The following is an 18,020-nucleotide window of genomic DNA, read 5'->3' as shown; positions in this document are numbered from 1 at the left end:
CAGTAAAAGACAAGTGGGCATTGTATTACTTTTCTGTTGTTGTGATAAACACCATGACCAAAGCAGCTTATAGAAGGAAGAATTTATTTCAGCTTATGGTTCCATTGAGATAAGAGTTCATGGCAGGAAGGCCTGGCAGTAAGCCATAGGATGGTAGCAGGAATGGGAAGCTGAGAACTGACATCCTCAATCACAGGCACAAAGCAGAGAGTAGACTGGAAGTAGGCAAGCCTTTGTATGTGTAATGCCCATCCGCAGTGACATCACTCCTCCAGCAAGGCTGTATCGCCTAAGTCTTCCTAAATCACACAACCTAGTGTGTAGGGATGGTGGTGGCAGTGGTTCATGCCCTGCTGCATATGGGAGGTCAGAGGGCACCATGAGGGAATCAGTTCTCTCCACTGTATAGATTCTGGACATCTTTCAGGTTGTCAGCTTAGTGGCCAGTGGTTTTGCTGGTGACACCATCTTGCCAGTTTTTTTTTCCCGCCTCTTCTGAGACAGGTTAGCCTTAGGTAGCCTGGAACTCACCCTGTATACCAGGCTGACCTTGAACTTGTAGCAATCTTTTTGACTTTGGCTCACAAATATTATTAGGGTTATAGGTGTGTTCTACTATATCTGGTCTTTGTAATTTAATTTGACTTTAAGTTTTTGCCCATTGATAGAAATTGGTGTGGCATTTTGCTGTTGAAAGCTTTAAGCTTTGAGACAGGCCAAGTGGTAGGCTGGTGAAGGGTCTGGCATCCATCATATCCCAGCTCAATGAGTTCTTAGTGGAATCACAAGCCATAAGACCAGAAACCACATCCAGTCCCAGACAGCACCGAGTGCCCCCTACACAGTGCCTTCCCTAGAAAGAGGCATTTTCTTTTCATCTTACAAATATTCACAATAGTCTCTGCCCATTTGCAGCTGGCTGTGTGGTGTTGACCACAGCAATCTACTCGTTGCTTCCATGAATGTGCACAACCGTAAAACCTCAAACAAATCTGAGCTAACAGAACTCTGAAGCATGAATATTTGGACTGATGAGCAACTTGGCTAAAGCTCTATAGATTTCAGTTTAAAATTTTAGCCAGGAGAGAGGAATACATTTGTAATCCTGACCCATGGGAGGTTGAAGCAGATGGATTTCAAAATAGAGGTCACTCTGTGTAACTTAAGAGATACCCAATTTTTATCTGGCACCCCCTCTCCTGCATGTGTGTGAATACAGACAGAGAGACAGACAGACAATGGCAGAGAGAATGAATGAATGATGAATGAATGGATGAATGTAATAGTATGTGTATTCAATCTTTGGACTCCTTGGGAATTTGGATCAGCTCTGTAATTCATCAGAATATTCTGGCATTAGCTTTTTAATGAGGACTTTTTCTTCTAAGTAACCTGGCCAGGGCAGGTTACAGGGCCAGTTTTGGAGATGACCTATTTTATGACAAGGTGCACTCTTCTTAGAGGGCTTTCTTCATGGGCTAATCCTGATGGCTGTGGGTCTTTGTGGTGGGTAGAGTTTGAGAGCTGTGTCTTATGTCAGGGCAGTGGACATGTTGCCTGTCATCCTTCAGAGTAAGGCCACAGCTGCCTGAAATCTTTGGAGCACTATGCTGTGCTTAACCCTTCTCTTCGTCACATACTGTGGTGAGAGTGCTGGAAGCCTTCCCTGGGTTATTTTAATCTTGATTTGAATCAAGCCAAGGGACTCTCTCAAGGGACAGATGAAGGACGCCTTTCCTTGCTTCTGCTTCTTGTATCAAGCTTGGGACCCTCTCAGCCTTCTTTGCTTGTCCCATGCCATCCTGTTCCAGTGTCACTTTGAGTTTGCACCAGGCCCCTCAATCTAAGTAGCTGGTCTTGGGTTTGAGGGTGACCTTTCTAAAGCCGATTTAAAGGCTATGCCCTCCATATGTAGCCCCATGTCTTATGAATATGTCTTCCACCTGTGAGGCTTGAGGCTCCTCCATGTATGCTGAGTGCTCCCAGTCACTCGAAGTGTGCTTCCCAAGTGTCTTCTCACTTCCTTCCCCTGGGCTAGTAAATGGCCGGGGCTGTAAGGTGCTCAGTGATAGTGCACTTGTCTGCATGTGAGCCTCTGGGCTCACCCCCAGCACTGACGGGATCAACACACCTGTCGGCCATATAGCTAGCCACTTGTTCTAGTCATTCTCGGTGACTAACTCCTTTGAGCGAGATGCTATCTGGGATATGAGATAATAGCTCAGGGTCTTATGCAACCCAGCAGGTCTCCCAGGGAATGGTCGAGCCTTCTCCAGTCTTCCTGCCCTGTTCTTGTCATTGTCCGTTGTCCTGGTGACCTCCGGTGCTTCTAAGCGTTTTGTATCCAACCTCCGTCCTTATTTTAATCTTGGCCATTACATTTCTTGTATTTTTGCTTGTGATATCTCAAAGTTGCTTTTTATAATCTAGGCATTTAAAAAGCAATGCTCCATAACAAAAATCAATATTAAATAAAGCACTGTAATAGTTACCTTCCTTCAACTTTTCTACCGTTCCATGGATGAGGAACCAGAAGGCTAAACTGCCAAGAGTGTATTAAGTTCTTTTTCTCCCATATTTTGGAAAACAGATCTCATGTAGCCCAGTTTGTTCTGCACCTTGCTAGTAGCTGAGGATAACTAACACTGAACTTCTGCTTCTCCTAAGTGCTGGAATCAGGCTTGTGTCAATGCGACCATCTTTGAAGCCTTCTTGAGTGTTTCTTTTTCCTCTCTTTAACAGAAGTTGGTGACGTCGCAAAACAGTACCTGGAAAAAGGTCTTTTGGTTCCAGATCATGTGATCACACGCCTAATGATGTCAGAACTGGAGACCCGGAGCACCCAGCACTGGCTGTTAGATGGTAAGTGGGTGATGGGCAGGCTGGACTTGGGCACCCTTCATCACTCTCATAGTGTTTTTACGGTTTATTAGCTGTTCCTTTCCCTAAATCTGTCATTGATTTAATATTATAATTTGACGGGGGAAGCCTGTCATTGCCTTGGTTCATGATTTCTGAGATGAACTCATGCTGTGTAAACCATATTAAATTAAGAAGCTTTTTCATTCACTGGCATTGCAAAAATTCCAGCTATGAGTTTTCTTGTTTTTCACAGATTAGCAGAGATAGGCTGTCCAAAGATCCTATATTGACTACATAAGAAATAGTTATAAAAGTGGTAGCCTCAGTGTGAGGGCATCTGCACTTGGGAGGCCAAGGCAGAGGATTACAGCAAGCTGTAGGCCAGCCTGGGCTGTAATACACTCGAGGCCACTGGATTACAGAGTGGGCCTAGCTGTAGTGCTGTGCATAGTTATGATCCAGCCATTCCATTCTGCATTTCTACCAGGGCTGTGTCTTCAAGAACCCCATTTTTGGCAAATAGTTTAAAACTTTGTTTGTTTTAAGGTACTAATATCTGTCTCAGCAAAGGAAAAATCTGTGTAAAGAAATGTTTTTTTTAAAAATAACTGCAAATACTATAAGAAAACATTTTATGTTTCTCCAAGGATACAAGGGAGGAAAATCTTCTACTGAAGGGGTTAAGGTTAATTTTTTTTTTTTTAAAGGTGAGTAGGGCTTTGAAGAGATGACCCAGTGGTTAGCAGTTGCTGGTCTTGCAGGGGACCTGTTTGGTTCCCTGCAAAAAGCATAGTAGCTCACTTGAACCTAACTCCTATTCTAGGTCTTCCAGTCCTTTCTGGCCTTCATGGGCATCAGGCATGTACATGGTATACATGTGAACATGCAAGCAGACACATTCACACACATAAAATATAATGGATGTCCCCCTGGTGGAAAAAGTGTGAATAGAAAATCTGCATTTGGGGGCGGGACAGATACAGAGTCAGTGTAGTGGGGGTCAGCTGATTGTTTGATAAGCTTTCAAAAAAGGCAGAGGAACAAAGGAAGTCCTTTTGATTTTGTGCATGTTACTCAAATTTTATGTCACTGTTCAAATAACCAAGAAAAGCGTTTTAAGGAAAATGCTTTTAAGAGTTTCATTGTGAACTTTTGTACATAAATGTTTCGATCACATTTACTCTTCATCTGTTGTCCCACTCCAACTGATCTCCCCACTTCCCAACTAGACCTCTTTGTAATTTTCTGTTAAATTTTTGTCTTTTATGTGCCTCAGTGCATTTAATTAAGGAGCATAGGTGAAGGCTTATTTATAGGAGAAAGTCCTCAGAGAATGGCAGAGCCTTGTGAACCTCTCCAGGATAAAACTCCGATGGGCCCAGTATAGGCAGGTCAAAAGTGCCAAGAAGATAGCATTTGACAACATTCCTCCTCCTGACTCTTAGGCTTCTCCCCTATTTTAGTTAGGGTTCTATTGTGATGAAACACCACGACCAAAAGCATCTTTGGGAGGAAAGGGTTTATTTGATTACACTTCCACATCACAGTTCATCATAGAAGGCAGGCAGGGCAGGAACTGAAGGCAGGAGCTGATGTAGAGGCCATGGATTTACTCGCATGTTTGGTCTGCTTTCTTGTAGCATCTAGGGCAATCAGCCCAAGGGTGGTACCATCCACAATGGGCTGGGCCCTCTGATATCAATCACTAACTAAGAAAATGATCTACAGGCTTGCTTGCCTAAAGCCCAATCTTAATGGTGGCAGTTTCTCAACTGAGGCTCCTCCTTCAGGTCAGATGATCTAGCTTGTGTCAAGTTCACATAAATAGCCAGCACATACCCACTCTTCTGTGGTGTTTCTGTGGTGTGTGTGGTTGCAAGTGTGGGAGGGTTGGTAACACAGATGTCCTGTTTAGAGATGAGTACTGAAGAGCCACTTATCCTTAGCACTTTGGACAGTTAACAGCTGCTACTTTAACAGTCACCCATGGTAAACAGAGGCGTCTTTGACCAGACTGGATGGCAGCACTGATCTGTGGTCTTAAACATAAATATTTAGAAGTCAATTTGTCAGGCACATCATGTCCCCTTAGCAAAAACAGCACCAGTCACTTTCCCACTGGGCTGTTGAACAAGGTTACAGTACCAGATGTGAATTCCTTCTGTAGACTGGACCTCACATCCAATCAGAAAGCAGTCGGTTATTACCCCTGCAACAGTCATTCCACTATGATTAGTTGGCATAGTTCGCCCAACAAGTTGCATTCAGGAGTCAAGGGTGCTTTTTTTTTTCCTCCACGAAAACTAATGCTATGATTTGCATGTGAGTTGTGCACATCCCCTAAAGATCTATGTGTGCAGAGACTTAGTTACCAGTGAGACGATGCATGAGATTACATGACCTTCTTAGAGATAGGGGGTGGGGAACCTTTCTTAGAAAGGTTTACCATGGACCTTGAGGATTCTAGCTACTTCCAATGAGTTGTGCACAACATCAAGGAACAAGGCATCCTACCCACTCTGGCTTCCTGAATCACAACAGGAAGCATCTCCTTGTGTGTGCTCTTACTAAGATGCAGTCTACCATGCAGTTAAGGGGACCCTCGCTATGCTGTTTGATCTTGTGGTTTGAGTAATAGCTGTTCCCGACACATCAGGCATTGAAACACTTGGTCCCCAGTTGGTGATGCTGTTTGGGGAGGTGGTATACAGAAAGCCTTGGCTCACTTCCAGTTTGCTGTCTTGCCTGTGTCTGCCATTGAAGGTGTGATCCCTCTGCTTCCTGCCCCAGCTGCCTGCAGCCATGTCTTCCCTGGTATTACGGACTCTGGAACCCTAGCACAAAGTCACTCATTCTTCCACAAACTGCTTTTGGTTGTGATATCTTATCACAGCAACAGAAAAGTAACTAACACAGCCTCTACGACTTTAAACTAAATACAACTTTTTGTTTATACACTTCTCTGCTTAGTGTTATAGCAATGAAAGCTTACCAATGCACCAAATTAAAATATTTTGAAAATTAATCATGGTGGCTCACATCTGTAATCCCAGCATCTGGAGGGCTAAGGAAGCTGATTACCATGAGTCTGAAGTCATCTGAGTTACTTTAATGAGACTCTACCTCAAAAAGAAAACAAAATAAAATGGGTGTTTTCTATCTAAGTGCTGTGGAAGCAGACAGGGCTGAACATTTTAACAAGGATGGAGCTGTCCCAGCCGGAACACACACCATCTCTCTGACCGACTTGCTGTTCCCTTGGCTTGCACTGATTTCCACCCACAGTTAGCAGGATGCCTCTCCAGAGCCATATGGACCAAGATGATGAGTCATCTGTCATCCAGAATTCCTTCTAAGACAGGCCTCTGCACATCAGTCACCTCAACAAGCACATCCTCTGCTGAGCACGACCATGTGCCCTGTAACATAAGGCTTCTCAAGCAGAAGGTGGGGACCGGGCAGTCCTTACACTCTCACTGTGCCAAATGGACAGACGCCAGAGCTTTGAAGAAAAATCAAAACTGAAAATGTCCAGATGGGTTTTCCGGAAGAAAGATGGGGGATGGGGTGTGTGTGGATTAAGTCAGTTGGGAGGCTGACGCATTTCACTAAGAACAGGCCTGAGATGTAAAAGACAGAACAGCTAAGAAAAACGCAAGCATGGAAGGACATAACCCAGCCCATACATGACTCTGCAATTCGGCCAGGCTACATTTTTTCAAGCTATTTTTGAACTTCATACTTCATGTAGTAACCTACTAAAAACTCAGGCCCTGTACAGCAGCTATGACCAATACTAGCAAAACCTCAAGCATTTACTCAAGCATTGCTCTCCTAAGCATTTTCACCCAGTCAGCCGGTTCATCCTTAAACTCCTTCCCAAGCCATCCTCCACGATGAGTCAAATGCATGAACAGGTCAAGTGTGAGCTGCCTAAGGCTGCACATAGCCAGGGAGCAGTCTAGCTGTCCGCAATACCCATTAGCCACCTCTTCAAAGAATTTAATAAGGATATAATCTCTAAAAAGTACACAAATTTTATTCTACCTGGCATGAGGTCTTAAGTTAGTGAAGCTTAAAAGAATTACTGGCAGGTATTAGCAAAACCAGAGGTCAATCCCCAGTACACACACACACACACACACACACACACACACACACACACACACAATATTTGGGAAATAAATAGTGGCCACACTTAGAACTCCAATGCGGGGAAGGGAGTCATTCACCAACTGGGGACCAAGTGTTTCAGTGCCTGAGGTGTGGGGGCAGCTATTACTCAAACCACAAGATCAAACAGCATAGCGAGGGTCCCCTTAACTGCATCATAGCATGGTAGACTGCATCTTAGTAAGAGCACACACACAAGGAGATGCTTCCTGTTGTGATTCAGGAAGCCAGAGTGGGTAGGATGCCTTGTTCCTTGATGTTGTGCACAACTCATTGGAAGTAGCTAGAATCCTCAAGGACCATGGTAAACCTTTCTAAGAAAGGTTCCCCACCCCCTATCTCTAAGAAGGTCATGTAATCTCATGCATCGTCTCACTGGTAACTAAGTCTCAGCACACATAGATCTTTGGGGGATGTGCACAACTCACATGCAAATCATAGCATTAGTTTTTGTGGAGAAAAAAAGCACCCTTGCAGTTTAGAAAATAATTTCTAAGGCTTTTAATTCAAGATAAAGATAACCTGAAAATTTTGTGGACAGTTTTCACTGGCACCATTTTGCTTGATTTCATGTTGCCTTTGGCATATAAGTATATAAAGTAGGTATCCAGTGCTTGTGAGGTTAGCCTCTGCCCCCTGAGTGCTAGAATTAAACACATGTCACACCACGCCCGGCATCATGATGTTTCTTATAAGAACAGAAACCCTGCAGTTTGCTGGGTTCGGTGGCACACTTGACTGACAGTTCTGTGCCAGCCTTAGGAATAGGAAAGAAACTATCTTTCTCCCTGTCCTTCCCCGTTTGATACAGGGTCTCATGTAGCTTAGGCTGTCCTTAAATGCACTATATAGCTGAGGGCAACTGAACCCCAATTCTAATAGCCCTACACCTGGCAGCATCTGCCTTGAGCATAGTGGTCTCTGGTGTGTAAAGACTGCAAGACTGCAGTGAGGTCACCCTTGCTTGGTTGGATTCCTTACACACTTGATTTTGAATTCAGAAACTTTTTCTGCTGCCAGATTTTTTGCATTCCCACAATCAGTTACATATGGGTTGAGACTCACATTTAAAGAAGCTGGAATTGTATTAAGCAGGCTGTATTGCATTGTGAACAGTATGAGCTCACTGAGTCTTTCTGAAGGGATTTCTATTTGTATGTACTCTCTTTGCTGCCAAAGACAGTCTATTTGAATTTACAGTCTTGCCTTGCATGCTTGTTTTCCTGGAGAGTGATCTCAGACCTGAGGTATCCTAGTGTGCCTGCTCACCCACCTAGCCCTTGGAAGGAGATGCATGTCCAGACACTGGACCAGGGGTCCTTGGCCTGAGGGTTTGGCCACGCATTTGCAGAGTCGTTTTCAGCAGATTAGATTGGCTTTGACATCCTTCCCTCTGCATTTTCTAATTTCCTTTTCCAGGCAGACCTCTGAGGAGTGCTGTTCCCCACTGGGCAGCAGATGTCTAATGTTTCATCACACCTTGTAGGGAATGCCAGAGCTTTCTCTGTTCTGTTGCCCTTGTGATTGTGTGTGATTCTGGGCACTTTATAGATCAGTATAGATGACTGAGAAGTTGCTGCAGAGTAAAATAGAAAACAGGCCCGCTCTCAGAGTGTATGCATGCTTCCATGTGTTTATAAGACTGTTCTGCATGTTTCTAAAGTCTATGAAACCACTATGTAACTGATTTTGCACTTGACTTACAGTGAAGGAGAAAGAAAAAAAATGTGTTGAGGGATTATGGCAGCAGGGATGGTTTCGTAGGTGAAAGTGCTTGCCACTCAGGCCTTGATGACTTCAGTGTAATCCCTGGAACTCCCAATGGACAGAGAGCTGATTCCGAAGTGTGGCCCTTTAACCTCTACAAGTGCTATAGCACAGGTGTGTGAGCACACACAGTGTCAGAAGCATACTTAAGCAGGGGTTGAAGATGCCAACTTGTTAGATGAGGTGACATCCATGTTCAGGAGATAAATGGGCTTGTGTTAGAATGATTTCTGTTACATTCCTAGAGGCTCTGATACAGTGCAAATTGTTTGACAGTTTTTCTGTCCCTAATGTAAAGAACTTGAGCAGTGCACTTAAATGAACATGGCTAAGCCAATGCAATGATGCACATTTTATATCACAGCACTTGGTGCAGAGGCTGGTAGATCTCTATGAGGTCATACATGGCAAGTTCCAGGCCTTCCAGGGCTCCATGGTGAAGACATAGCTGTAAAGTTTAGGTCACTTTTTTTTGCATTCTTTTTTCTCCATTTATATATCTAAGAACATGTATATTTTGTTTTTGTACTTAACATGTATAATTTGGTAGAGGTATCTTCTGTGTGCTTGGTTTTCCTGAGGGATCAGTGGTATTTGTTTTCTATTGCTGTGATAAAATGCCATGATCAATAGCAAGTTAAGGAGGAAAGGGTTTTCTTTAGCTTCAGTTTCTATTGGTAGCATTCATCTTGGTGAGGAAGGCATGGCATGGCGGGAAAGCAGGAGGCTGGCTCATCACATTGCATCTGTACACAGGTGAGGAAAGGGGACAAGAAGGCTGTAAAGCTCAAAGCCTGTCCCTGGTGATGTGCTAACTCCTGCAAGGCTCTACCTCCTAAAGGTTCTATAACCTCCCCAAAAAACTGCCAGTTGGGGACCAAGTGTTTAAACACTTGAATCTTTGTGGAACCTTTCTCATGCAAATCACAAAATCACAATGATCAGATACTGCTTTTGGGGTTTGGTTGCCTGCCCCGTATGGTTATTTTTATAGCCAGGTAGCTGTAATATTATCCCCGGGTGGGCAGATCTTTCAGTTTATGTATTAAAATCAATCACATTTTGGGAGGAGGGTGGTATTTTTTTCGAGACAGGGTTTCTCTGTTCAGCACTGGCTGCCCTAGAACTTTGTAGACCAGGCTGGCCTTGAATTCAGAGATCTGCCTGCCCCTGCTTTCTGAGTGCTGAGACAAAAATGTGATCAGCCAAGTCCTGTTTGAGTCTACTTTTTACGTTTTTAAAGTTATTTCTTAAATTTATGTAAATGTTCACGTGTATGCCATCTGTGAGCATGCACCTGAGGAGGTCAGCAAAGGACTTTGGATCCCCGGGAGCTGGAGGTCCAGATGGTTGTGTGCCATCTTATATGGCCACTAGGAACTGAACTCTGATCGTCTTAGGAAGAACGTCAAGTACTCTCAACTGTGGAACCATATCTTTTGGCCCCCAAGATTCTACTTTTTAACAGGGCATTAAATATCTTGATATTCTTGAGAAATAACTTTATTTCCATTTAAATAGTGTGCTGAGGGAAAGCACAGAGCTTCCCAAGATGTCTAGTTTCATTGAGACCAGCTAATGGTTTTCTAAATAGCAGTAATTGTTGAGTTACAGTCAGTGGGGACATAAAAACACATTTGGATACCCGACTTGGATCCCCCTTACCCTTCTTGAAATAGGCTCTTCTGTATCCTAGGATGGTTTCCAATTCCCTATACAGTAGAGACTGGCCTTAACTCCTAATCCTGGTTCTACCTCTGGAACGCTGGGATTACAGGCATGCTCTATCACAGTCGGTTCATGTGCTGCTGGGGAAGCTCAGCCGCATGCTCTCCCCCCAGGCACTTGGTAAGTTGCCTAGGCCAGCCTCCACTGCCCTGCCTTCTCAGCCTTCCCAGGAGCTGATGCAGGCCTGTGTGCTTAACATTTTTCAAATTTAGGCTTGTTCTAGACTTTCAGCAGGTCTCTGTATTTCCTGTGTCCTGTTGTGTACTTCCTGACAAGGCATGGTTAAATCCTAGGCATGTTATTAATATCAATATAACTTGTGCTGTCATTCTCTTGGAGTTGTGGGGTTTTTTTTGTTTTTTTGTTTGTTTGTTTGTTTTTTTGTTTTTTTGAGACAGTTTCATGTAGCACAGGCTGGCTTTTGATTCCCTAATGTAGCCAAGTTTGGCTTTAAACCCCTGATCTTCTACATCCTGCAGTTATAGGACTATCATCATGTCTTGTTCATTCTTACGTCAAAATTACATGGCACCATGTTTATTTGCATATTTGATTTCTCGGTGCTCTTGCTCCCCTCCCCTCAGTAGGCAGACACTGTGTTCATAGCTGGATTGTCAGGGTTTACAGTAGTACTTCACATGGTAAAGTCTTATGAATGAAGACATTGTCCATTTCAGAAAGCCCTCACCTTTAACCAGTGGCTGAGCCCTCACGGAATGCTTGGCCAGCTATTTTCCTTAGTGCAGAAATGAATGGGCCTGTGGTGAAATCCTTTTGGTCCCTTTGTCTTGAGATACAGTGGTCCCCGTTTCCCCCAGTTTGTGCACAGAGAACGGAGAATTCTTAGAGGGGCCTTTCCATAAGGCTTTGTAGATGGTAGCTCCTGCTTCCACACAAGGGGCGTTTTCCCTTATAGGGGAAGAGGTGCAGTGTGGGAATGATGTGGTTTAAGAACCAGTGAGGCCAGATAGATGGCTCAGTGCTTAAGAACAGAGGCTCGCATGCCCACAGGGCAGCTCACAACCATCTGTAACACCACAGTATCCTAGACCTCTTACAGCCTCTGCAGGCACTATCCATGTGTGTGATACACAAGTGCACACCAGCAAGACATAAATCATGTCTCATGCAAATACATAGAAGTAAAGACCAAGGATTCAATTTGGAAAACCCTTTCTGGAGGATTTCAGGAGAGCTCAGTGTAGACATTCTCCCAGGAATTTTCCTTTATTTGATAAGGTCACTTTGAAGAGGCAAACAGGGTCTCATAACCAGGCTGGCTTCATTCATGACAGAATCCTGAGCCTCCTGCGTCCATGTGCCTGTTATCAACACAAACCTGAGGCATTCCTGAGAGGAGAGACTCTCAACTGAGTGATGGCCTGTGGGCGTGTCTGTGTGGCCATCTTCTTGGTTGTTGATGGATGGGGGGGCGGGGGGGGGGGCAGCCTGCTGTGGGCAGTCCCATTCCTGGGCAGGTAGCCCTGGGAAGTGTAGGAAAGTCAACTGAATGTGGGCTGCGGAGCAAGCCAGTAAGTAGCATTCTTGCCTCTGTTTCTGCTTGAGATCTTGCTCTGACTTCTCTCAACAATGGACTCTTATGGGAACATACATGTAAGCCAAATAATAACCCTTTCCATCCTAAGCTATTAAAGTTACCTTTACAGTAAGTTGCTTTTAAAAGTGAACCAGGACCCTCCTACGTGCTGGGAACAGGTTTGTGCTACCCTGTCTAGCTCACCGGTTTTGAATTTTGAAAGCCTAGATCATTGTCTGTCAGTTCATCACTAAGTCATTTTTGACTAACTCATGAGCTCTTACAGGCAGGGCCCCTTATTACACATGTCTCTCGTATCTCATGCTTCATGTTCCAGAGCAGTGGGCCTCAACCCTCCTAATTCTGTGACCCTTTAACACAATTCCTCATGCTGTGGTGACCCTGGCCATAAAATTATTTTGTTGCTACTTCCTGTTATTTTGCTACTGTCAGGAATCATATATAAATATCTGATATGCAGCTGCCAAAGGGGTTGTGACCCACTATTCTAGAGACTCCCAGGACACTGCAGTGAGCGAGGGGTGAGGGGCTCTAGAGTGCCCAGTACAGAAGGGAATCTAGAGGCCACAGCTCTGACCAGGCATGCCATTTACTCTTTCCGCTGTCTTAATGAAGGTGGGATAAGATGGATTCCAGAGGTTAGAAACATACACGGGAAACATGGAGCAGTCACATACAGGGCAGAGAACAGCCTCTGAGATGCAGGGCTCATTGTGGTTCCTTGTCCTTTGCTGCTAAGGACTCTGGGCTGGTACGAGTAGTCTGTATTCCTTCACTAGGGAAGGCTGGGAGAATGCCACCTACTCCAGCCATAGCTGGCTCCTGGAGCTCAGGACCAGGAGCAGCATCTTATGTTTTAACTGGACACCCACAGTTGGGATGATCAGAAGTGACCATAGGCAGGGAGGGGCTTTTCACGAGTGCCAGCTGGGGCAGATGTGGCTGTTGCCTTACGGAGCTGCACGGTTACAGAAGAGCAGAGGGCCTGCTCTTCCTGAGCATGTGGCAGTAGACTCTGACTCTGCACCTCCCTGTGAATGCTCTCCAAATTAGAAAAAACAGATGCACCCTGCTTCCATTGCCCCGCTCTGCCCGTAGCTGTTGCCGTAGTCTTCCACTCTAGTTCCCTCCTCAGACTCATGGAGGATTGGAGGTGCCAAGTTCAGTGGTCAGAAAGAATTTAGCCACTTTTCACTGTACCTCAGAAATCCTTGAGGATCCGAGGCAGACCAGTTGGTGCTGTGGTTAGTGGTGCAGTGTGGTAGATTCAGAGAGGGTTCAGCTGTCCACCTGGAGGCTGTTTGAATGAACTAGGTGACGGCATGCTTTCTAGGTTGGGTTAATGGCCATGTGGTGATGTGGTGATGGGTGTGGAAGGATAGGATGGACAGTTCCTGTTAACTAGGAAGCCACACTAAGAAGAGCAGGTGTTGAGTTTGGTCTTCACTCTGTTGGGGTATTTAACCATACAGTAGGCAGCTAGCATTACTGCCACCCTGTTCTTTAGAGCACTCATTTGCCAGTAATTCTCTCTCCCTCTCCCTGATACTATCTCTGAAACTGGGCCTTATTCTGTAGCCACACTAGCCTAAAATTCACAGCAGCTCTCCTGTCTCATCTCCTCCCAAATGTTGATTACAGGGTCAACTTCCCTGCCCAGTTGTAAATCTCTTATTAGTGGAGAAGTTGTAAATGCTGCCACCTGTTGACCAAATATGCATGTGCATCCAGTCCGCTTTCAGCATCCCTGCTCAGATGGCATCTCCCGGTGTTCTGGGTACTATCCAGGTCTCAGGGGCTGTCAGCAACCTAGTTTAGTGGGATATACCACGCTGCGTTGGCTGGCAGTCTGTCTGGGGTCACCATTGTGATGAGTAGTAGCCTCTTCAGTCAGATTCATATTTTCTGTCTCTCCCTCCCCTTTCTCCTTCCCTCTGTCTCTTCTTCCTCCTCCTCCTTCTCCTTCCCTGTCTCCCCTTCCCCACTTGCGTTTATGCATGTGCCAAGTTTTGAATCCAGAGTCTTACAGCCTCCTTCTTGCTGAGCTTCTCTTCATGTCCCCAGAAATGATTACTCTTCCTTAGACATGGATTTGTCTGTTCAAAGATTTCCATGGACCATGTTTTAACCTGGGATGTATATGAGGGGTTCTTTTTCTGAGCTGATATCCTAACAGTTTTCAATCATTGTTCCAGGAACTTAAATCTCTGAATGAGATTCAAGGATAAATCTCTAAAAGGGAACTTGGATCAACAGATAATGAACGCCAGCCATATAGATCAGAAGAGCAAAATGCTTACATTTCTTTAATATCCCCTCCAGTCTGTATGAGTAGCTCATTCATATAGATGTTCTTGATTGATATATCTAGACGGTACTCCTGTCAGTGTGTTCATTTCAAAAATACATGTGCCACCAGTGGTTAAAGGGATAGGCTCACCATACTTTCCCTGGCAGTGTTCTTGGTAGCCTAAGGTGCTAGAATTACATCTGAATGCCTTGGTGCTGTGCTCAGACCAGCCTGAGGAATACACCACCTACCACTCTTGGGATCCAGGCCTAAAGACCTTAGCTGGGCCAACAGCTGAGGCTAAGAATAAAATTTTAAAAATCCTGAAAGTAGTTAAATGGCATTGCCCACTTTTTAAAGCCTCACGATCAAAGTGGCAGCCTGTTCTTCAGGACCCGTGACAACAGCTCAGATATCTTCAGAGGTGAGACTATGTCCAGGGCTTTAGAATGTCATACCTACCCTGATGACGCTGTTCAAGGCCTGCACTTCTAACCACTGTTTCTGTAGTGATTGGGCACGAGCTAAAAGGCAAGCCAGGCCTCCCTGCCCCACTTCAGCTTCTGTGACCGAGTCTCCTCCTAATCCTTGTTATTGAAGGGAATGGCAGTGTGCATGAGCCCAGATTCATGTCTTGTTATTTTCCCACATTTAGAAAACTGCACAGACCTGTAAATTTTGCAGCAACCAATAGTTTCTGAAGGACTATCGACTTTTGAAATCAGGCTTATCTTGTAGTCCTGAGTGGCCTGGAACTTGGATGTAGATAAGGCTAGCCTCAAACACACCTCTGGCTACCAGTGCTTGGATTAAAGGTGTATGCTACCACATTCAATCAGGCTTATCTTTTAGGCTAACCTTCCTTTTTCTTTCTTTCCTTCTTTTTTTTTTTTTTTCTTTTTTTCTTTTTCTTTTTGAGGTAGGGTTTCACTTATTTACCAAGATGGCCTGGAATTCCCAACTCTCCTGATGTAGCCTCCCAAATAATGCAATCATGGTGTCTTCTACCATTCTCCTGACTTATTTCAATTGTACCATATGGAGTTCTTAGATTACATAAAGTGTAGGTTACAGCATCTATTGATTCAGGATTTCAAGGCCTATGGTTACTTGTGTTAACCTGAGAGTAAATAACAGACAAGAGCTATCAGGACCTAGAGAGGAGTCTGTACTCTCTCTTGAACAGAAGAGGAAATAGGGAAAGCACGGCTTGCCCAACAGCACAACGGGGTGGTTAAGACAGTCTTAGCTCGGACTGGGTTAGTGGTTTTTCAGTTCAGTGCAGTGTGTTTTGATCATGTGACTCCTAGACCAAGCGTAGAAGCTGGGCTATAAAAGAGTATATTTACAGAGGTAGATTCTTTGTTAAAGCCTTTTGGACTATATAGCGTTTATTATTCCCGGACTAGCAATTGGTTTTTCTGTGTGTTTTGGCCCCTAGGATTCCCGAGGACATTAGTGCAGGCAGAAGCCCTGGACAGAATCTGTGATGTGGACCTAGTAATCAGTTTGAATATTCCCTTTGAGACACTTAAAGATCGTCTGAGCCGACGGTGGATTCACCCTTCTAGCGGGAGGGTCTATAACCTGGACTTCAACCCACCTCAAGTGCAGGTAAGATACACCGTGCTGGATAGAGGACAGGAGTATAAGGTTTGGGGACCGGGAGTATAGAAAAGCATATGGCCATACAGTGTAGGAAAGGAGTTTAAATTCGGTAGCTACCAAAGTGGAGAAAGCCAGGACTAAAAAGCCTAATAAGACAGGGCATTGCTGGTGACCTAGAAAAAAGTGGCGTTCTCCTTGTTGTTTCGTTAAACTGTTGATGATTATTGATTGATTGATTAAGACAGACCTCTGTCTGATTAGTCCTTGAACTCAGAGTGCTGAGAAGACCCCTTTTAAAGCTAACTGGCAATGTACAGTTTAAGAAGGACTAAAAGTTTAAATTTCTGTTCAATCAACTGTGAAGATGGCCCGAGCAAGTGAAAAAGGTTTGTTTATTTCAGTGATTATAATGGCCAAAAAAGTAAATAAAGACAAGTGTTCATCTGTAAGGCTTTAAATAAACTGGGCAAAAGCTGCATGATCTTCCATTACAGAGTTGGAAGAAAGAATAAAAATGGTGTTTGCTCTGCTCTTCAGTATTGGGGTTCAAAATTCCTGGGCCTTGTGTACATTCCTTAAGACTCCTACCATTGAGGTAGACCTCTACCCACTACTCCTTGTAGGTAGCCCAGGCTACCTCTAACTCACAGTTCTCTAGTCTTGGTCTCCCAAATGTCTGGGATTATGGGTGTGTACCCCATGCCTGCTCAGTCTTGGTCTCCCAAATGCCTGGGATTATGGGTGTGTACCCCATGCCTGCTCAGTCTTGGTCTCCCAAATGCCTGGGATTATGGGTGTGCACCCCATGCCTGCTCAGACTACTTCTGATCAGCTTTTTGTTAGGTTCTCCCTCCGGCTCCCTGATGATGACTGAACTGATGCAGGAGCCCAGTTGGTCACTCTTGGAGTAGGTAACACGGTATCTTACTGAGTAAATCTTTATATGAAAAAAAAAATCCTTGAGTGTAGATGAAGCAGTACATGATTCCAGGAAGTTAAGCTTGTGTCATCACTACTGATCACCATTGTGCCAGTAATGTCCTTAGTGATGTCAGTTCATGTGGGATGTATCTCTTTTTCTTCCTCCTAATTGATTTGTTTGTTCAGTCTTTCATTCATTTCATGGTCTCACTGTCTTGGCCAGACTGGTCTTAACCTTCTGAGTGGCTGGCTGAGCAGGGGCGTACCACTGAAGTGTAACCCAAGATATAGGAAAATAAATACGGAGAGAAGAAAGGAGTTTGAAAATACAGACAGGAGAACAGAAGCCTATCTCATATAAGCTGATCAACTCTTACCATACCCAACAAGCTCGTCTTACCGGCATGCTACATTCCGAAGCCAGCTCCCGCTGGAAGAGCGTGTAATTATTACATGTGGAAGTGCCTGGCGCTCTCCACCCTTTACTGGTGTCTTCCCAGGACTGAGTGAAGCTGCTGCGCTAGGACCGCTCTGCTACTTCTGAAAGCAGTGCTGTGTTTGCTGGTACCCCAGAGTGAGCGTTGAGCGTTGTGGCTCTCAGGCCAGGCATGGCCTCTCCTCTCCTGTCACACTAACACCCCACCTATGGTAATGGTGTGTGTTATCACACATTGTCAGTGTGTCATGGTCAGCTTTAGTGGTCCATCTGAGCCCCCCAAGTTCCTCCCCAGCCTGTCTTTGCCAGATTCACGCCTGCAGTTTTCCCCAGAGAGGACAGCTGTGGGCTTGGGAGCAGAGTTCTGATGCTGCTACCGTGCTGTGTGCAGGCAGCCATGCTTCCTGGAGGATTGAAAGTATGGGAAAGGAAATCTGTTTATGTAGCCCTGGCTTGTCTGGAACTTACTATGTTATGTAGATCAGGTTGGCCTTGAACTCACAGATAGAGCCACCTGCTTCTGCCTCTGCTGGCATTAGAATGTTTGTCTTCACGGTCCTAGATATTAGTATCATGCCTGTTTTGACATTAGGATATGTCATTACTTTCAGAGACTACTCCATAGCAGTTTGAAAGTTGGCAAAGTTGATACTGAACCCAAGTTTTGTTTTTGTCCT

General features: G+C 44.7%; 1 protein-coding gene across 2 annotated transcripts in view; it reads left to right on the top strand.

Moving 5' to 3' along the window:
- Window positions 1-18,020, top strand: part of Ak4 (adenylate kinase 4) — a 47,904-nt gene that overhangs the window by 25,056 nt on the left and 4,828 nt on the right. For both annotated transcript variants that reach the window (XM_034504092.2, XM_076934611.1), the window contains exons 3-4: window positions 2,743-2,862; window positions 15,820-15,992. In XM_034504092.2, the coding sequence (XP_034359983.1) occupies window positions 2,743-2,862; window positions 15,820-15,992 (293 nt within the window). The remainder of the gene's footprint in view (window positions 1-2,742; window positions 2,863-15,819; window positions 15,993-18,020) is intronic.

This window comes from Arvicanthis niloticus, chromosome 5 (assembly GCF_011762505.2).
Source record: "Arvicanthis niloticus isolate mArvNil1 chromosome 5, mArvNil1.pat.X, whole genome shotgun sequence".
In the NCBI taxonomy this organism is placed as follows: domain Eukaryota; kingdom Metazoa; phylum Chordata; class Mammalia; order Rodentia; family Muridae; genus Arvicanthis; species Arvicanthis niloticus.
This window is presented reverse-complemented; position numbering and strand designations above follow the sequence as displayed.